Raw genomic sequence first — 22103 nt, 5'->3', positions numbered from 1 at the left:
ACCCCAAGAATTGGTGTGTCACACTCCCTAACAGCAAAGGTCACAGCTTACTCTTGCTGCACATGGTTCAGGAGTCTGCAAAAATCACCTATTTATGCAATGCTTGTCAACTAATTTAGTCACTGTTGAGCCCTCTTATTAATCTAAGCTTGCATCTTACACATAGATGGAGTGACAGAGGAGGTCTGAAAAGACCCACGTCCCAGGCCCCAACATCTTTCTCCTTTTCCTTCCCAACTACTCATTCCAGGCCTACTGCTGATGTCCTCATCACAGCTTCAATTCCACAGGTCTGAATGAGTTCACCAGGTTCTTTCCAAGTATAGTCAGCTGAGGGCTAGGAAGTGTGGTCTGAGACTCTGGTACAGTATCTGAATGAAGGCTCCTGGACAGAGAAGCAGCATAAGAGAGGCACTGGGACAGCCTGGAGGACACCTCCAGATGAGATGGGCAGGGCACCCTCGACCTTAACAGCAGATGGCACTGGGTGATCTAAAAGGTGCATACGTACATTCACATTTTATACAACCAGCAAAACCATAAGCTGGGCGTGGTTATTTCCATTTTACAAAGAAGGAAACTTAGGCTCAGTGACTTTTCTAAGATTGACCACATAGTTAATGTGGACACAAATACAGATTCTCTCATCCTAAATTCCATACATTTTCCAGTAAGTATTAATTACCACTTTAAAGACATGAAAAAGGCAATTATGACTAATTAGAAGTTCTCGGATGGAAAGCAGTGGAGATGTGCGGAGATTCCAAGTACTCAGAGGTTTTATAATACGCTGATGTTAAAATTACAGTGGGGGCACAAAAGGCTTTAACGTCTGGGAAGATCAAGTGAGTACCAGCTGTGCCTAAATTTCTAAACATAAAAACGATTCAGAAGGCAAAAGGTCTTTTATCCCTCTTATGAGGTTATTTAGAACACATTAGTGGCTGTAATACCTTCTCCTCTTTTTCTTCTTTCTCTCACCACTCTCTTCTTCTTCGCCTTCTTGGTCACTGCCACTGCCCTTCCTCCTCTTCTTCTTTTTGGACAGAGGAAGGTCATCATCGGTGTCATCATTGACAAATTCGTCAAACTCTCCTCCCTTCTTAGAACGCTAAAATCCAAACACGACTACAGTTATTTCCCCGCTGGTGGAATGAATACGGCTTGAATGCTAAGGTACAGAAAGAGGCCACATCCTGTCAGTCATTTTACAAATGAAGGATCTTTTATTAAGTCACATGGAAGAGAAGCTTGGCTAGGCCTGTATGTTTTTTTTTTTTTCTTTCAGTTTTCCTTTTTATTGATTTAATACCCAGAGATTTTTTAATGCAATATCTTTCAGCTTTATAAGAAATATTCCTTTAGCTGTTTCAAAAATCAGTGCTTGCCTAACTTTTGTGGCATTTGTAGCAAAGAACATTATTGGAAATAGCTGTTTAATTAACTGAGAGTCATAGCGAAAGTCCTAAATTGCTTTTAACATATTAAAAAAAAAAATTTAGTTTTTGAGAATATACACAGCAAAACATACCTCACTTCAACAGTCTCTACATGTACCATTCAGTGACACTGATTACATTCTTTGAGTTGTGCAACCATTCGCACTATCCTTTTCTCACGTGTTCCTCCTTTATTAATGTAAATCACTGTCCCCTAAGGTTCCTATCTAATCTTTCAAGTTGCTGTTGTCAATTTGATCCCATAGGGACAGTTCTTAAAAGAGCATAAAACTCAAGTCAGGTGGCTAGGCCCGTATTTTAGACTTCTAATTGGGATTAATGTCTCAACGGGTTAAAACTATGCAAAATCATCAATTACTTAAGAGGTCACTACAGGTAAAAGGTTCTTAGCTAACACTGGAGTGCACTTCTGAATACTAGACACTATTTAAATCATTTTCTCTACTGGAAAATTGTCTTTTAACAAAGGGGAAAGTGAAAGCTAAGGGCTAAGTACTGACTGAGTTTAACCAATTATCTTCATCCCTACAAGCCAAAGGATAGGGAATGATGTCATCAGTGTCAACGGGAATCATATCTTACCCGTCCACCACCGCCACCTCTTTTCTTCTCTTTTGTTGCTTCAGTTTCACCAGTAAACATAAGAATATTTTTTGTCTTCTCCACATACTGGGCCCGCTGTTCCAAAAGTTTCTTCTGCTCTTCCTTTTCTCGGAGACGTTTCTCTTCCTGTGAGGAAAAAAAAAGGTAGGAAAAAACTCCAGTAAAATGTTTTATGGTGAAAAAACTCATGGCTACTATCCTAATCAGAGCCCCGGTGGTACAGTGGCTAAGAGCTGCGGCTGCCAACCAAAAGCTCAGCAGTCTTAATGCCCCAGCTGCTTAGGACACCGCAATGGGGCAGTTCTACTCTATGCTCTCCCCCACTCTGTCCTCCAGGGCTGCTATGAGTCAGAATGCACTCAACAGCAACAGAACCCTAAGCAGAGGACCTCTTTCTGAACATAGAAAGTATATGTACGCACACAATTCTTTACTTCTAATACAGCCGGAAAATACAATAGACACCTGTTCTTTAAGAAGTTTCTGCCTCAGTAGCTCTTTTTCTTGCTCTTGTTTGGCCCGTAATTCCCGTTCTTCTTCATCTTGTTTGCGTGCCCGGGCCACGTGGTACTGGGCCTGACTCAGTAAGTCAGAGCATTGCCTAGAACATTTTCAGATTTAGAGAAACATGAATGCAGTTAGTATACTTTGTTCGAAAACTCAGAACATCTGTTTTCCTTAGAAAAATTAAAAATTTTGAAGCAGGATTGTTAGTAGATACTACTAGCAAAATTAATGTAGTTATCATAAACTGATACTTCCAACTATGTTAAGTTTCCACACTATAAATGTCCTTCCAAAGCACAGCTAAGATAATTTCCAACATTATCCTCAGACATTCAAAGAATCAGGGATCCTTATCTTGATTTTGGTGGCTTATCTGACAGCGGTGAAACAGACAGGAAAGCACTTTCTCACACAACTTAAGTACTTTTACTAAATCAATTTTGCCATATTCCCTAAAAGGAACCCCCAAGAAAAACCTTGGTGTAGGCTGGAGAGTTCCCTAGGGGAGAGGCATATGAAAGACTGGACCCTGGAGGGCAGGGGTTCTCTGTTCACCACGGAGTCACTCACCCAGCCCACAGCAATGTCAGTGACTACATCTCACACACAGTCACGTTCTACACATAGTACCTGGCTTCTGTAGCAGCGAGGGCCAAATCAAATCTCATTTTATCTCCCACTTTACTCAAGTAACTGAAGTACCTAAACAGAATGAGAAAATACAATACATAAAGTTTCTAATGGAATAGGCCCTTTAGATTTTTTAATCTGTTCTACAAAGGTATTGGCTGACTCACATGAATGTATTTAATGCATAAAGGACTATCATCTCAATAAAAAAATTATATATGCAATTCACTCATAAGTCTCTCATCAATATAAAGACAAGTTCATCAAAACAAGCAAAGTTATATTTAATGTTACTGGTAAATCCACACACACAAAAAATGTCAATTCAAGAAACGAATATTTACTAATCACTAAATTTACCAAATGTTAGCATGGGAATTAGGAGGCTTAGTCCATCAAAGTACTTACAATCTACCAGGCAAGATGAGAAATGTTTAATCAACAATTCAAATAAGGTTAAACAAAGCCTTACCACACATTTAATTACCAAATGAACATAACATTAAATAAATTTTTAGCTGAGCTGAGTAAATCTATTAATTAGTAATTAAGACATAAGGCCTTAAGACATAAGGCCTTAATCCTAGCTCGATGAAAATTGCTGTTAGCTACCGTCCAGTCAATTCTGACTCATGGTGACCCCATACGTGCAGAGTAGAATTGCTCCACAGGGTTTTCAAATCTGTGAACTTTTGGAAGGATACTGCCAGGCTTGTCTTCTGAGGTGCGTCGGAATGGGTTCAAATAGCCACCTTTTACCTAGTAGTCTAACACTTAGCTGTTTATGCCACCCAGGGACTCCCAATGACAATTAACAACCTCTAAAAGCACACTAGTGTAACAAGTCGCTATGAGTCGGAATCGACGGACTCGAGGACACTGGGTTAGTGTAACAAGTAAAACCAAGATAACGTAAGTGGAGGCTAAATATTGCAAATGCATAAGATAGTGGGTCATATTATTGCCGATGAGAAATCTAGGGCAAGCTTTCAAAGCTATAAAGTTCAAGGAGTCTGGCTACGTGACCCAAATCAAGCAGGTCCCTGGCTACAGTTTGGTGCCACCTGGTGGCAGCTGTCTACTTGGCTTAATTATGGCTGGAATGATTCTAATACAATTATCTTTTGAGGGAAGTGATTTTCAGCACCTTTTGAAACATGGGTTGAAAGAAGCAAAGCATTTCAAAGGTTATTTCTGCACAATCTTTACCTATGTGCAAGCTCCAGTTCTTTCACAGCATTAAGTACTTCCTTCAGATTACTTTTTTCATCTTTCAGGACAGAGGTAGCTAATCTTTGTAGCACCAAGGCCACATTAAACATAAGAACTGTGTCACTGGGTGCCACATGTCTAGCCTGTAAATACAAAACAAAGCAAATATTTTATATTACCTAATGACATGAAAAGGATTTTAGTAGGTACGTGAATATGCATAAAAAAGAATTAAAAAATACAATGCAGCAAAGAATTGGGTTAGAGTAATGCAGTGAGTTTTTACCTTCAGCAAAGTCTGTTTGCACTCTTGTAACTTGCCACACTTGAAGAGGGCCCGGGCCAAATAGAGAACAACTTCAGTGTTCTGATGTTTATAGAACTTTCTGAGACAGTTTTCATACTGCAAAAAAAAAAAAAAAAAGTTAATTAAAGTACAACTGAGATTAAATGGTATTTTTATTTTGCAGCAAATTTTCAAGAAATTTTAAAGCTCTGTGAAAAGGTATTTTACCCTTTGAATGAGTAATTTCAGAGAATAAGTGGGGAAATGATTTTTGACATTCATCAGAATACATTTTCATAACATAAATATCTGATTGTTTGAAAAACTAAATACTCAAAATAGTTTTTCCAACTGAAATTTAGGCTTCTTCATCATTTTGATTTTCTTAACAACACTGAAAAGGTAAACAGGTTGGAAAGGCTTTTTCATATCTTCAGCAATACTCTCTAGAATCAGCTTATTGGCCACCACCTATACCTGCTCCTTTTGGGCTATACTCCCTACCACCCTTCTCTAGTATTTAGTGCAGTCTCCTGCCATTGAGCATGACCAGTCTTATGGTTTTGGTTGTTAATTTCATGGTAAAGCCAATACAGAAATGCCACTGTTAACTGTGACATAAATATACCACTTTCTGACCACGGAATATATTCTGTCATGGGCAAGGTCTTTTTCAGGGAAGAGGATTAGACAGTTTTGCTCTGAATAGTCCTAGCAATTTAATTTCAATTTATGAAAGGCAACATTATCGTTTTTCAGATCAGAAAGGCACACCTCAAAAATACAGCCTCTGAGACCACCATGGGCAAACTGAGTTCTCTGAGTCCCTATGATTAGTGTCTTTCCAATACTTTGCACACTGATATAATCACTCACCTTTCTTAGAAAACAGATCAACCATTTCTTTCTGCTTTCTTTTTTCTACCTTTTGGAAGAAGCTTGTTCTTTCTGATTACCACAGGGTTCTCCACAGAGCTTAAATGTCTTTTCACTTTTTAATATGCTATAGATGTTGACTATGATTCTTTTATTTCAAGTTCAAGCACTCTACAAATATGACAAGCATATCAAAATTCTACAGTCATGAAACCCTATCTTGATGGAGCTTTTTACTTTTTTTTAATTAGTCACTCAATCTTTCTGAAACTCAGTTTTCCCAAGCGAGAAATAAGAGGGTCAAACAAACAAATGTTCAATCCTACCACTTCCTGCCCCCACGTGTCTGTGAGTTTGTCGTACTGTGGGGGCTTGTGTGTTGCTGTGATGCTGGAAGCTATGCCACCAGTATTCAGATACCAGCAGGGTCACCCATGGAGGACAGGTTTCAGCTGAGCTTCCAGACTAAGACAGACTAGGAAGAAGGACCCGACAATCTACTAAGAATTAGCCAGTGAAAGCCTTGGGAATAGCAGCAGGACACTGTGTGATATAGTGCTGGAAGATGAACCCCACCAGGCTGGAAGGCACTCAAAAGATTGGGGAAGAGCTGCCTCCTCAAAGTAGAGTCAACCTTAATGACGTGGATGGAGTAAAGCTTTCAGGACCTTCATTTGCTGATGTGGCACGACTCAAAATGAGAAGAAACAGCTGCAAACATCCATTAATAATCGGAACCTGGAATGTATGAAGTACGAACCTAGGAAAATTGGAAATTGTCAAAAATGAAATGGAACACATAAACATTGATTTCCTAGGCATTAGTGAGTTGAAATGGACTGGTATTAGCCATTTTGAATCAGAAAGCCATATAGTTTACTATGTCAGGAACGACAACTCGAAGAGGAATGGTGTTATATTCATCATCAAAAAGAACTTTTCAACCTCTATACTGAAGTACAATGCTGTCAGTGATAAGACAATATCCATGTATCTACAAGGAAGACCAGTTACTACGACTATTATTCAAATTTATGCACCAACCACTAAGGCCAAAGATGAAGAAACTGAAGATTTTTATCAGCTTCTGCAGTCTGAAATTGATCAAATGTGCAATCAGGATGCATTGATAATTACTGGTGATTGGAAGGCAAAAGTTGGAAACAAGAAGGATCAGTAGTTCAAAAATATGGCCTTGGTGATAGAAACAATGCTGGAGATCAAATGATAGAATTTTGCAAGACCAACAACTTCTTCACTGCAAATACTTTTTTTCACCAACATAAACGGCAACTACACAGAGGGACCTCACCAGATGGAATACACAGGAATCAAATCGATTACATCTGTGGAAAGAGGCGAAGGAAAAGCTCCGTATCGTTAGTCAGAAGAAGGCCAGGGGCCAACTGTGGAACAGACCATCAATTGCTCATATGCAAGTTCAAGGTGAAACTGAAGAAAATCAGAGCAAGTCCATGAGAGCCAAAGTATGACCTTGAATACATCCCATCTGAATTTAGAGACCATTTCAAGAGCAGACTTGACGTGCTGAACACTAATGACCAAAGAAGGCCAGACGAGTTTTGGAATGACATCAAGGACATCACACAAGAAGAAAGCAAGGGGTCACTGAAAATGCATGAAAGAAAGAAACACCAAGATGGATGTCAGAGGAGACTCTTAAACTTGCTCTCGGATGTCGAGCAGCTAAAGCAGAAGGAAGAAATGATGAAGTAAAAGAACTGAACAAAAGGTTTCAAAGGGCAGCTGGAGAAGACAAAGCAAAGTATTATAATGACATGTGCGAGGAGCTGGAGATGGAAAACCGAAACGGAAGAACGCACTAAGTGTTTTTCAAGCTGAGAGAACTGAAGAAAAAATTCAAGCCTTGAGATGCAATAGTGAAGGATTCTATGGGAAAAATATTAAACGATGCAAGAAGCATCAGAAGAAGATAGAAGGAATACTGAGTCATTATACCAAAAAGGGTTAGTCGACGTTCAACCATTTCAAGAGGTAGCATATGATCAGGAACCAATGGTACCGAAGGAAGAAGTTCAAGCTGCATTGAATGCATTGGCCAAAAATAAGGCTCCAGGAATTAAATGAATATCAATCAAGGTATTTCAACAAACATGTGCAGTGCTGGAAGCGCACATTCGTCTATGCCAAGAAATTTGGAAGACAGCTATCTGGCCAACCACCAGGAAGAGATTCTTATTTATGCCTATTTCCAAGAAAGGTGATCCAACTGAATGCGGAAATTATCAAATAATATCGTCAACATCACACACAAGCAAAATTTTGCTGAAGATCATTCAAAAGTGGCTGCAACAGTATACTGACAGGGAACTGCCAGAAATTCAGGCCAGATTTGGAAGATGTTGTGGAAGCAGGGATATCATTGCCGACGTCAGATGGATCCTACCTTAAAGCAGAGAATACCAGATGGATGTTTACCTGCATTTTATTGACTGTATGAAGGCATTCAACTGTGTGGATCGTAACAAATTACGGATAACACTGCGAAGAAAGGGAATTCCAGAACACTTAATTGTACTCATGAGGAACCTATTCATACATCAAGAAGCAGTTGTAGGGACAGAACAAGGGGATACTGATTGGTTTAAAGTCAGGAAAGGTATGCATCAGGGTTGCATCCTTTCACCATACCTATTCAATCTGTATGCTGAACAAATAATCTGAGAAGCTGGACTATATAAAGAAGAACAGGGTATCAAGATTGGTGGAAGGCTTGTTAACAACCTGCGTTATGGAGATGACACAACCTTGCTTGCTGAAAGTGAAGAGGACTTGAAGCACTTACTCATGAAGATCAAAGAACACAGCCTTCAGTATGGACTGCACCTTAACATAAAGAAAACAAAAATCCTCACAACTGGGCCAATAAGCAACATCATGATAAACGGGAGAAAAGATTGAAGCTATCAAGGATTTCATTTTACTTGGATCCACAGTCAATACCCATGGAAGCAGCAGTCAAGGAACCAAAAGACAAACTGCATTGGGCAAATCTGCTGCAAAGGACATCTTTTAAAGTATTGAAAAGCAAAGATGTCACCTTGAAGACTAAGATGTGCCTGACCCAAGCCATGGTATTTTCAATTACATCATATGCATGGGAAAGCTGGACAGTGAATAAGGAAGGCCGAAGAAGAACTCACGCCTTTAAATTGTGGTGCTGGCAAAGAACATGGACTATACCGTGGACTGCCAAAAGAACGAACAAATCTGCCTTGGAGGAAGTACAACCAGAATGCTCCTTAGAAGCAAGGATGGTGAGACTGTGTCTTACATACTTTGGACATGTTGTCAGGAGGGATCAGTCCCTGGAGAAGGCCATCATGCTTGGTAAAGTACAGGGTCAGCGGAAGACAGGAAGACCCTCAATGAGATGGACTGACACACTAGCTGCAACAATGGGCTCAGGCATAACGATTGTGAGGATGGCACAGGACTGGGTAATGTTTCGTTCTGTGGTACAAAGGGCTGCTACGTGCTGGAACCAACTCGATGGCACCTAACATCAGCAATAACCATTTATTGAGTACTTACTAATATGCTAAGCATGTTAATGCCAAGTTCTGTGCCAAATACTTTACACAGTGGATCCTCACAAAATTCTACAAGGTTAAGGTAGTTAAGCTACAATTATCTCCATTTTATAGACAGGAAAACTAAGGCTCAAAAAGAATGTCCTTTTCCTAAGGTATGCAATTAGTGGTGGAGCCAGGAAACAAACCTCGTCTGGCCTTCACACTGCGTGATTAAAAACCTCTGAACAGATACTGCATCACATGAAATAGCACATAGCTAGTTAGCTCCACACTGCATGACAGAGTCAGCGTGATTAAGAAAACACCTGCTCAACAATGAACCCGATGTAAAAATATCTTAAAAGACAAGACATTACCATCTGAACAGCACTGATATATTGTTTTTGCTCCACATAGATGTGTGCTAAGTTCAACCACACATCACTGATGTCCGCTGTTGCTTCTCTTACTTGGGCGAACACATCACGGGCTTCACGGAAATATCCTTTGTGGGCCAACACAGCTCCTAAAGTTATAAAAAAGTTCACATTTAAGAATTTTCTAATTGTAGCCAGTCAGAGAAACAACAAAAAGTCCTGTTTTAAAACGACTGCATTTATCATCTTTGCAGAGAAACATTCCCCCCAGAAGATTCATTTCACACTGTTATGGTATCCTAGTCTTACAGTCACCTATGCCATTAGCAGCATACAGATTCTTTGCATCATTCCTAAGTACTTGTTTGTAGATGGCCAAAGCACGATCTTGATGACGCTTTTCCTATAAAAAGAAACACACACTATAGATAAAAAATTCAAACAAGAATGCCGAGTGTATCAGTTTTGTTTAAAAAGACAAAAGGAAATTACTTTTTCTCGATCTCGGGTGGGCTGATGCAAAGTCTGGAGCCACACGTTGCCAAGAGCCAGCATAGAGTAAGTGTCACTCTGCGTGGATGGTTGTTTTAGTATCCTCTCAAATTTCTTCTGACCTGGACCCCATTCTTGTTTGGCCAAATGAAGATTACCAATCAAAGACCAGGCATCTGGATGATCCTGAAACACATTAGGGACATAAAGCAAAATCTGTGATTTGGATTGTGAGAGGTCAATTATCTTTTCACGATAGCTAATTACAATTAATTGAAGAGGTCTCCAAGGTGCAACAGTTTTTTCAAACTGACAGGTAAGACTCGTTAGTGAGTTGTAAAGTCAATTTAGTGTGTAGTTATCAGCATAAAAAAGGCAATAGCATGGAATACAGTAAAACTATTAGTGTACTGGATAGGGAAGAGCAAATAATTATTTGTGAAACTTTCCTTTCAATTTTTTATATACACACATGCCCATTTATACCAGGTTGTGATGTGAAATTTATTTCTTACTGTGGGCCACAATCAAAAAGTTTTTTTATTATTGTACTTTAGATGAAGGTTTACGGACCTAGCTTCTCAGTGAACAGTATACATATTATTTTGTGACACTGGTTACCAACCTCACGACATGTTAATACTCTCCCTTCTCGACCCTGGGTTCCCAATCATAAGTTTCCTGCTCCCTCCTGCCCTCCAGTCCTTGCTCTCAGGGCTGTTGTGCCCTTTAGCCTCCTTTTGTTTCATGGACCTGTCTAATCTTTGACTGAAGAGTGAACCTCAGGAGTAACTTCATTACTGAGCTAAAACGATGTCCAGCGGCCATATTCTCAGGATTTCTCCAGTCTCCATCAGGCCAGTAAGTGTAGTCTTTTTTTGTGAGTTAGAGTTTTTCTACATTTTTCTCCAGCTCTATCCAGGACCCTCTATTGTGATCCCTGTCAGAGCAGTCCGTGGTGGTAGCCAGGCACCATCTAGTTGTACTTAGACTCACTCTGGTGGAGGCTGTGGTAGTTGTGGTCCTTTAGTCCTTTGGACTAATCCTTCCCTTGTGTCTTTTCTTCATTCTCCCTTGCTCCTGATGGGGTGAGACCAGTGGAATATCTTAGATGGCCGCTCACAAGCTTTTAAGACCCCAGACACTACTTGCCAAAGTAGAACGTGGAAAATTTTCTTTACAAACTGTTACGCCAATTAAGCTAGATGTTCCCTAAGACCATGGTCCCCATGGCCCTCAGCCTAGTATTTGGTCCCTCAGGAGTTTGGATGTATCTGTGGAGCTTACATGACCTTGCCTTGTACAAGCTGTGCTGGCTTCCCCAGTATTGTGCACTGTCTCACCTTCTGTCAACACAATCAAAAAGTTTTGATGACTTCTACAGTTCCAATCCAAAGGCTAAGATATTCTGCATCTATAAACTTTTGTCATATGGCACTAAATTCCAAGGCAGGTAAACTAGAGGAAGTAAAAGACATATGAGCGAAGTCACAAGTGATGAAGTTCAGGTGAAGAAACAGTGCGGGGTAATGGAAGAAGAAACAAGAAGGAGGACTATGAGAGATTTATACAAAAAATATGGTCCTTATTTGTTACGTGATAAATAATGAAGCCTACTATACCTCTTTAATATATTTAACAAGCAGATGAAAAAACAAAGCCAAAACAAAAAAAAAAACAGGGAGATGTCAATATTACTAGGAAAGTGAAAGTCATTAAAAAGAAAAAGTGATTTACGGGGCGGGGGGAGGGGTGTGAAAAAAATGATTTTTCCAACCTAAGAGCTATTATTACCAACCTGATTAATCTGAAGAGCTTCTTTGAACCAATCTGAAGCCTCATAAAAGTTTCCTTTGTCTCTGGCCATGGCTCCTAGGCGCAAATAGCCTGCAAACATACATTTAAAAGGTTTTATGTTTAAAATATTAGCTATGAAGGATCATAATTTTAAAGTGAAACTTTTGAAACAATTAGTTTTTGTTAACACATCCATACAATGATTAGGAGAGTTCCACAGGTGAAAAATATCAAATATCAATATAACTATTTAACAATCTTGACAGGTCAAACAGTAACTCTGCCACTATTTAAGTTTTATGGTTCACTGCAAACCTTTAAGATTTCTCTCTTCCATGCTATTCCCAATGCTTACTTAAAAACCTTGAAGCTGGTCTGTTTCCAATTTCTCTCCAATGCCCATCACTGTCAGTTACTTTTCTTAAAAAGTTGTTTGTCATATGGCAAATTGGTAAGAGCATGGACTAGGAGGGACTAGTCAGAAAATCTGGACTCTAACCTTGGCTCTGCCGCTTAACAAAGAAGTGCCATACAAATGTAAGCTGTTATTTTCTCCAGAAAAATGTCACTAGTATGTAAGATATGGCCTGACTATAGTCTGGCTTTTAGCTGTTTCATCTAGTTTCTAGCTGGAAACTAAAGGAGAGCTACATTTTTTATTCGTAGGGCACAAATCTGCCTTGAAGAAATGGGAACATTAGGACCCTCAAAATTTTTTCACTGCTAGGTCTAAGAAAGATTTTCTTTTTCAGGCTAAATTTTAGCTGCTGTTGTGGGAATGTTACTACATAAAACAGTTTAAGATTCTTACAGTCAACATAATTAGGATGCTCCCGTAAGATGTTTTTATACAGTTTTTCCGCTTCATGGAATTCACACATTGCCTCATACAGCCTGGCTAAATTGTATGATGTTGTCACAGAAATAGCATTATAATAATGTTCATCGTGCTCAGCTTCTGCCTTGGCACGATCTAATGATGCCAAAAAATATTTCTATGAGAAAGAAAAGAGAATTGCATTGTTAAAAACCTTAGCTGATAAGTCTAAAAAAGGTTGTGCTCAGCTTGACAAGGTATAAAATGAACATTTATATTTTCCTACCTTTGCTTCCCCTAGGTTTCCAAGTCTAAAATGGAGGGCACCCACATTATTCAGAATTTCTGGGGGGACGTCGGCCTGTACTTTCTCCTGAAGGATTCGTGTTGCTGTTCCATAGGCTGAAAGGGCACCCTGTATTTTCATGGTGGACAGAATAAGGTATAAGTGAAAACGAAAGAGGAACACTACACCATGCTTACAGATACCACGTTAGGAAGGGGATGAAGGGCAATACTAAATTATAAAATACCTGTATATCGGTCTGTTCTAAGATTTGTGCCAGTTCAATCCAAGCCTCAACATCATCAGGATACTGTTCTGTGACCTTTTTCAAGTGGCCCTGAGATAAAAGAAATCATTAAGTTAAAGCATTCTAACTATAAGCTGTCAAAGCAAGAAGTGACTGACAACCTGTTTAATAAGTCAACGTTTGTTACTTAAAAACAGAACAAGCTCATCTAAGAAAGCTGCTTCTATCATGTCTCTACTAGCAATAACAAGAAATGAGGAATGAATAAGCGTCTAGGATATAGTCAGGAATAGCTAACAGAAAATAGCTAAGATTTTTAAAAAACACACCTTGGCGATATCTCGTTTTTCTTGATCTTCTGAGGCAGCATAGAGAGAACCAAGAATTTTCATAGTTTCATAATTATTAGGATAAGCTTTCAAAACTTTCTCAAAGCACTGAGATGCATTTTCTTTGTCACCTCGATAAATATACATTTGTCCCAAACCAAAAAATGGCAGTACAAAAGAGGATGAGGCAAACTGTGTGGCTTGATAGTAGTACTGGAAAGCTTGGTCATAATCTTCCTAAAAAATGAAGATAAAACAAGACCAATAACATGCACAAAAGTTTTTAAAAGATCTGAAGATCTACACATTAAAAAAAAAAAAAAAAAAGAATTAGATATTTAGAGAAGTCATAAAATTATCTTACCTGAACGTGGAATGATCTAGCCAGCTGATAGCAACTTTCTGCCTGCATAGCCTCTACTTCTGTATTATGGAATGCATGGAGAGCCAAGTGCTGGACTTTACTATAATCCTAAGCAATGAAGATTGGAAAATCAATTGAGTGAACTCTATTGTTAGAACAGAATTCTAACAATCTCCATCATAAAAGGTATCGTATGAGACTTCCCCAAATTCCACTGAGAGAATTTGTTAATTGAACTAAAAATAACAGCATTGTCTCTAGAATTACAAATCATTTTTTCTTCATTATTCTTGCGGATAAAATTCAGGCGAACACATATTATTTTAATCACAACAATCCTTTGAGGGATCAGCCCTGTTTTCCTAAGAGTGAAACTAAGAGAGTTTAAATCTCTTATTAAGAGTAATAGTAGCAGTTACAATTTATTGAGAACTACTATGTTGGTGAAGAATACTGACTATACCATGGACTGCTAAAAGAACGAACCAATTTGTCTTGGAAAAAGTACAGCCAGAATGCTCCTTAGAAGCAAGGATGGCGAGATTACGTCTCACATACTTTGGACATGTTATCAAGAGGGATCAGTCTGTGGAGAAGGACATCATGCTTGGTAAAGTACAGGGTCAGCAGAAAGGAGGAAGGCCCTCAACCAGATGGACTGACACACTGGCTGCAACAATGGGCTCCAGCGTAACGATTGTACGGATGGCACAGGCCTGGGCAGTGTTTCGTTCTGTTGTGCACAGGGTCCCTACGGGTCAGAACTGACTTGATGGCACCTAACATCATCATTATGTGCCAAACGCTATTCTAGCTATGATACTTAAATTGGCTCTTATCTTAACCAAAAACTCTTCAAAGAATATCATTATTACCATTTCATTGATGAGGAAACTGATGCTGAAGAAGTGAAGCGTGTGGTCTAAGGTGGAAAAGCTAGAACCTGAATTGTTTTTTTCTGACTCCAAAGGAAATGCTCTATTACATCAGGTAGCAAGCGCCAATGCTTGAGTTTTTGCTTTTCATTTATTTTTAATACAATTTATTTTTTAGAGCAGTTTTAAGTATACCTAAAAATTCAGCATTTGTGTTTTAATTCAAATCTATTTAAATCTATGACTCATGATCTTCCCATTAGACCCTTCTTCAATGTAGATTATCTAGTTTATTGCCTCAGAGTCTCAAAGTCAGAGTTAATACATGAGGGATAGGTAACGACTTTCTCATTTTAGCAGGTGTGCATTTTATTCATTTGATTAGAAACATGATCTGAAGTAGAGCTTTGTTAACTACTATCCCTCAAATTCTACAAAGCTGCTGTTATTTTTGTTTTTCAAATGAGGAAATTAAACTTTAGGAAAATTATTTGCCCAAAGCCACAAAACTATCTAGTGGTGATGCCTGAATATGAATCAGTTGATTAAAATTCTACATTTTAAACTATATTACACAACCCTTTAGCTAGATCTATATATTATTCACTGGGATGAGGGTAAAGGTCAAATGTTGTGTTTGTTTTACTATGGCATCTACTTTGATTTTCCTATTTCATTACTCCATAATTCATGACAAATCTTCCAGGAAATTGAATATTTTTATGTGAAATTTAACATTTACATGATTTATTAAAGATTAGAAAAGAAACTGGTTCTAGTTTAAAATCCTCATTTACATCTTTAGCACAGCTGAGACTTTTGTAGTTTCCTCCCCCACAGTTTTTGTCCTTAATCCACTCTGCATTCTGGGTTCTTCTCTTTCCTAATCAAGAGGCCAGGCAAATCCAAACCTGGTCTAGCTCAATTCTCAGCTGCTTCTGAAGGTAAGCCTGTGCTCATTGCTCCTGGAGTGCTGACAGCTTCCATCCTTAAACCCACCATACCACTAGATTACTGAAGCGTCTGGGATGTTAATTAATCATACTCTCTCTTCTCAGTTAAATTATTCTTCTTGAAGAAGAGGTGTGGTGGGCAGAGAACTAAAGGTTCCATCTTAACTTCATTATCTGTTAGCTGCCTGCATTTAGGCAAATTATGTCTAACACTGCTGAGCCTTACGTTTGTTTATACAAAGAAATACAAATATCCTACCTACCTTCCAGAGCTGCTGTGATGATAAATAATTGAGAAAACCTATGCAAAATGATGTTTTGTAAACTTTGGTGCACGATAATGTCACATCACCTGGCACAGTGCTGGACCATACAGCAAATGTTCAGAAACACTCAAATTAACTGGCTTGACTTATATATTTCATTTATGCTATCTATAAGGTTCTATATATATACTGATCATGTTCTTAAGTACAAAAAACCTTGATCTTCAGCAGTGGAAGGGTAACTAGTGGAAGGGTGAAAACTGAATAATTCTCATTATATAAGGTTCTATATATACTGATCATGTTCTTAAGTACAAAAAACCTTAATCTTCAGCAGTGGAAGGGTAACTAGTGGAAGGGTGAAAACTGAATAATTCTCATTTGGTTTTCAAAAGTTGTCATAGCAGCTGTGAACATTGCTCACAACACTGCTTATTACTAGATATACACACAAATACTTAGAATCAGTCCTTTGTTTTTTCAGTGAAAAACAAACTAGCTTGTGTAACTTTCATCTTAAACAGTATTGCCTAATTTACCTCCTGTTAAAAAACCCATTGCCGTTGAATCAATTCCAACTCACAGCAACCCTACAGAACAGAACTGCCCCATAGGGTTTCCAAGGAGCACCTGGTGGATTTGAACTGCTGACCTTTTGGTTAGCAGCCGAGCTCTTACCCACTACGTCCCTACCTATAGGATACATTTCTATCTCCACCCTGAAAAGTTTAGTACTATGACAGTCATAGTGTTAGAGTGTTAATCAAGAACTCATTATGAAAGGAGAGTATGCTTGCTTCTATAGCCAGTAGGAGTAAAGTATCAAGGTTAATAGCTGAGTGACCTCAGACTATTAACGCTGCATTAATTTAAATGAGGATAATATTATCTATCTCATTGTTGTGAATATTATATAATACATGTAATACATTTTTAACAGTGCTTGGCATTTAGAAAGCACTCAATGTATACAACAGCAATAATATAGTAGCCAGTATTAATAAGCATTGATACTGTTTTGTGAACTTTTACCTAAACTGCTATTTTATTAGTTTAAAGTTCTTGGCACAATTCAGTACACGGTTTCGACAAGAAAGAAGGAGTCCTGGTGACTCAGGGGTTAAGCACTCGACTACAAACCGAAAGACCAGCAGTCTGAACCCACCAGCCACTCTGCAGGAGAAAGATGTGGCACTCTGGTTCTGTAAAGATCACAGCCTTGGAAACACTATGGGGCAGTTCTACTCTGTCATATAAGGTCACTATGAGTTGGAATCGACTTGATAGCAACTTTTCTTTCCCTATATGAAAGATTAAACTTACATGATTCTGTATAAAAACTTTCTCAACAAAATTTACAATTTAATATTTTAAGAAATTTAAATATTGCTTCTAAAGAATTAATGGCAATTTAAAAAATACACCATGACCAACATGCAAAAATAACAAACAAAAACTTCAATGACTTCTTGTTTCACCATAATTACATCGAAACTCCTTATATTTCACAAGTGCCCATATCTGGATCCAATCCATCACTTACTACATAAGTCAACCATACACTATGCTCTTATTAAAGTGAACTATTTCACAGATCTGTGCCCTTACCCATTCAACTACCTAGTCACTTCCTCTTCATTCCTGAAAATCTAGTTCAAAAGTTTTTCCATCTCCATGAAAACCTTCCTTAGCCACTCTACCACTTCATTTCTCTACCGCGTCTGGGCAGAGATCTTTATTTTCACATTTACATGTGTTTACAAGTCTGTGTTTTCTATGAACTGAGTTCCTAAGTGCAGAAACCATGTCTCACTGACCTCCACATCCCTATCCCAGTGCTGTGTAGAATATAAAGGGTCAGTAAATTTTAAGTGAATATATTAATGAATAAACCCACCCCAACATAATGAACAAAGACACTGATTTGAAAAAAACTCTGACATTTTTAGATTTCTTTCCAGTTTTAAAAAAAAAAAAAAAATACAGCATTATCTTAGTTATCTAGTGCTGCTATAACAGAAATACCCTAAGTGGATGGGTTTAACAAACAGAAATTCATACTGTCTCAGTCTAGTAGGTTAGAAGTCCAAATTCAGGGTGCTAGCTCCAGGGGAAGGCTCTCTGTTGGCTCTAGGGGAAGGTCTTTGTCATCAATCTTCCCCTGGTCTAAGAGCTTCTCAGCGCAGGGACCCCAGGTCCAAAGGACGTGCTCCCCTCCTGGTTCTTCATTCTTGGTGGCATGAGGACCTCATGTCTCTCTGCTTGCTTCTCTTTTGTATCTCAAAAGAGACTCAGGACACAACCAAATCTTGTAGATGAGTCCTGCCTCATTAACATAACTGCCTCTAATTCTGTCTCATTAACATGATAGAGGTAGGATTTACAACACATAGGAAAATCACATCAGATAACAAGATGGTGGACAATCACACAATACTGGGAATCATGGCCTAGCCCAGTTGACACATATTTTTGGGGGACACATGCAATCCATGACATGCCACCCTTTAAAACCAAAACCAAATCAAACCTGTTGCCTTTGAGTCAATTCTGACTCATAACTACCCTATATGACAGAGTAGAACTGCCCCATGGGGTTTCCAAGGAGCGCCTGGTGGATTCGAACTGTCGACCTTCTGGTTAGCAGTTATAGCTCTTAACCACTATGCCACCAGGGTTTCCATTTGGCCTCCCAAAATTCACGTCCTTGCCACATGTAAAACACATCCACTCCATCATATTGTAGCAAAAGTCTTAAATCAACTCCAAGTGCAAATTCCAAAAATTCCTCTTCATCTGTGAAATCGAGAATACAAGTTATATGCTTCCAAAGTACAATGGTGGAACAGGCGCAAGCTAGACATTTTCATTACAAACAGGAGAAACGGGAGGGAAAGAAGGGATAACAGGCACCAAGCAAGTCAGCAGAACACATTACATTAGCTCCGAAGACATGAAAATAATCCTCTGTTCTCTGAGACCACTTAGACAATGACCTTGCCCTCCAGACTTTAGGTATTGGCCACACCCTCTGGATTCTGAGTCGAGGCCCCTCAGCCCTGGGCTTCAGCTCCACCTTCCAGGCCCACTGGAATAGCAACTCTGCTCCCTCAAATTTGGGCGGCCCCATTCTCCTAGTCCATCTGAATAGCGACTCTACCCTTTGAGATCCCAGAGATCATGGCTCTACCCTTTGGGACTGAGGCAGCTCAGCTTCCTCTGTTCCTTGTCTCCTTAGCTTCTGCTTCCCCGTTCCATGGCTTCTCAGCCCCTTGGGCTTCGCCATCTGAGTCTGCCCTGCTGAGGCAAGTGTTCCAAAGCTCTTTAGCTCCACTGATAAGTGACTGGAGGCACTCTACTCTGCTAGTAGGCAATCAGCTCTCTTGCTCCGTGAGTCAGCAAGCCTAGCTCACCATTAAGTGCCTGGAGGCACCCCACTCTGCCAGGAAGCCTACGCAAAGGCACTCAGCTCTCTTGCTCCATGGGGCGGCTCTAGCACTGTCATGAGCTGGTCTGGTTCTGCTGGTGCTTCTTGCCATATGCACCACCTCCAGTGTAACAGCTTTCCTTAGTTCCTTCTGAGTCCTCACTAAAATTGTCTCTGACAGCCATAATTCCAGCAACGGCCTCTTCAAGGCAAGCTAGGCCTTTACTATTAGGCACTTTGAAACTCTTCCAGCCCCTATCCACTCATAATTTCAAAACTGCTTCTACATTTTAGGTATCTGTTAGAGCAGCACCTCTCTCTTCCAGTACCAAATTCTGTCTTAGTCATCTAGTTCTGCTATAACAGAAATACCACAAGCGGATGGCTTTAACAGACATTCTCTCACAGTCTGTTGTTGTTGCTGTTAGGTGCTGTTGAGTCAGCTCTGACTCTTAGCCACCCTATGCTCAACAGAACAAAACACTGCCCGGTTCTGCGCCATCCTTACAATCGTTGTTATGCTTGAGCCCATTGTTGCAGCCACTGTGTCAATCCACCTCGTTGAGGGTCTTCCTCTTCTCCGCTGACCCTGTACTCTGCCAAGCATGATGTCCTTCTCCAGAGACTCATCCCTCCTGACAACATGTCCAAAGTAAGTAAGACATAGTCTTGCCATCCTTGCTTCTAAGGAGCATTCTGGTGGTACTTCTAAGACAGATTTATTCGTTCTTCTGGCAGTCCATGGTATATTCAATATTCTTCGCCAACACCACCATTCAAAGGCGTCAATTCTTCTTTGGTCTTCCTTATTCATTGTCCAGTGTTCACATGCATATGATGCAATTGAAAATACCATGGCTTGGGTCGGGGCACCTTAGTCTTCAAGGTGACATCTTTGCTCTTCAACACTTTGAAGAGGTCCTTTGTAGCAGATTTACCCAATGCAGTGCGTCTTTTGATTTCTTGACTGCTGCTTCCATGGCTGTTGATTGTGGATCCAAGGAAAATAAAATCCTTGACAACTTCAATCTTTTCTCCATTTACCATGATGTTGCTCATGGTCCAGTTGTGAGGATTTTTGTTTTATGTTGAGGTGCAATCCATACTGAAGGCTGTGGTCTTTGATCTTCATTAATAAGTGCTTCAAGTCCTTTTCACTTTCAGCAAGCAAGGTTGTGTCATCTCCATAACACAGGTTAACGAGCCTTCCACCAATCCTGATGCCCCATTCTTCTTCGTATAGTCCAGCTTCTCAGATTATTTGCTCAGCATACAGATTGAATACGTATGGTGAAAGAACACAACCCTGATGCACACCCTTCCTGACTTTAAACCAATCAGTATCCCCTTGTTCTGTCCGAACAACTGCCTCTTGATGTATGTAAAGGTTCCTCGTGAGCACAATTAAGTGTTCTGGAATTCTCATTCTTCACATTATCCATAATTTGTTATGATCCAGACAGTCGAATGCCTTTGCATAGTCAATAAAACACAGGTAAACACCCTTCTGGTATTCTCTGCTTTCAGCAAGCATCCATTTGACATCAGCAATGATATCCCTGGTTCCACGTCCTCTTCTGAAAGCAGCCTGAATTTCTGGCAGTTCCCTGTTGATATACTGCTGCAGCCGTTTTTGAATGATCTTCAGCAAAATTTTGCTTGCGTGTGACATTGATATTGTTCCTCTTCCAGTCAGTTGGCCAGGAAGCTGTCTTCCATATTTCCTGGCATAGACGAGTGAGCACCTCCAGCGCTGCATCCGTTTGTTGAAACATCTCAACTGATATTCCATCAATTCTTGGAGCCTTGTTTTTCGCCAATGCCTTCAGAGCAGCTTGGACTTCTTCCTTCAGTACCATCGGTTCCTGATCATATGCCACCTCTTGAAATGTTTGAGCATTGACTAACTCTTTTTGGTATACTGACTCTGTGTATTCCTTCCACCTTCTTTTGATGCTTCCTGCGTCATTTAATATTTTCCCCATAGAATCCTTCACTATTGAAACTTGAGGCTTGAATTTTTTCTTCAGCTCTTTCAGCTTGAGAAACACCGAGCATCTTCTTCCCTTTTGGTTTTCCATTTCCAGCTCTTTGTGCATGTCATTATTATACTTTGTCTTCTCGAGCTGCCCTCTGAAATCTTCTGTTCAGTTCTTTTACTTCATCAATTCTTCCTTTTGCTTTAGCTGCTCGATGTTTGACAGCAAGTTTCAGAGTCTCCTCTGACATCCACCTTGGTCTTTTCTTTCTTTCCTGTCTTTCCAATGACCTCTTGCTTTCTTCACGTATGATGTGCTTGATGTCATTCCACAACTCGTCTGGTTTTCGGTCACCAGTGTTCAGTGCATCAAATCTATTCTTCAGATGGTCTCTAGATTCAGGTGGGATATGCTCAAGGCCATATTTTGGCTCTCGCGGACTTGCTCTGATTTTCTTCAGTTTCAGCTTGAACTTGCCTATGAGGAATTGATGGTCTGTTCCACAGTCAGCCCCTGGCTTTGTTGTGACTGATGATATTGAGCTTTTCCACTGTCTCTTTCCACAGATGTAGTCAATTTGATTTCTTTGTGCTCCATCTGGCAAGGTCCATCTGTAGAGTCGCCATTTATATTGGTGAAAGAAGGTATTTGCAATGAAGAAGTCTCACAGTCTAGGAGGCTAAAAGTCTGACGTCAGGGTGCCAGCTCCAGAGGAAGGCTCTCTGTCTGTCAGCTCCAGGGGAAAGTCCTTGTCATCAATTTT

The 22103-nt window shown here is 39.7% G+C and overlaps 1 protein-coding gene across 1 annotated transcript in view; it reads right to left on the bottom strand.

Moving 5' to 3' along the window:
- Positions 1–22103, bottom strand: part of CTR9 (CTR9 homolog, Paf1/RNA polymerase II complex component) — a 34756-nt gene that overhangs the window by 2792 nt on the left and 9861 nt on the right. Inside the window, exons 8-22 of the mRNA XM_049890379.1 lie at positions 13841–13948; positions 13477–13713; positions 13148–13237; positions 12901–13029; positions 12609–12792; positions 11799–11887; positions 10001–10186; positions 9824–9911; positions 9509–9657; positions 4699–4815; positions 4410–4555; positions 3201–3272; positions 2529–2664; positions 2043–2189; positions 954–1111 (exon numbers count right to left, since the gene is read on the bottom strand). Of these exons, the coding sequence (XP_049746336.1) occupies positions 954–1111; positions 2043–2189; positions 2529–2664; positions 3201–3272; positions 4410–4555; positions 4699–4815; positions 9509–9657; positions 9824–9911; positions 10001–10186; positions 11799–11887; positions 12609–12792; positions 12901–13029; positions 13148–13237; positions 13477–13713; positions 13841–13948 (2036 nt within the window). The remainder of the gene's footprint in view (positions 1–953; positions 1112–2042; positions 2190–2528; positions 2665–3200; positions 3273–4409; positions 4556–4698; positions 4816–9508; positions 9658–9823; positions 9912–10000; positions 10187–11798; positions 11888–12608; positions 12793–12900; positions 13030–13147; positions 13238–13476; positions 13714–13840; positions 13949–22103) is intronic.

This window comes from Elephas maximus, chromosome 7 (assembly GCF_024166365.1).
Source record: "Elephas maximus indicus isolate mEleMax1 chromosome 7, mEleMax1 primary haplotype, whole genome shotgun sequence".
Lineage (NCBI taxonomy): Eukaryota > Metazoa > Chordata > Mammalia > Proboscidea > Elephantidae > Elephas > Elephas maximus.
This window is presented reverse-complemented; position numbering and strand designations above follow the sequence as displayed.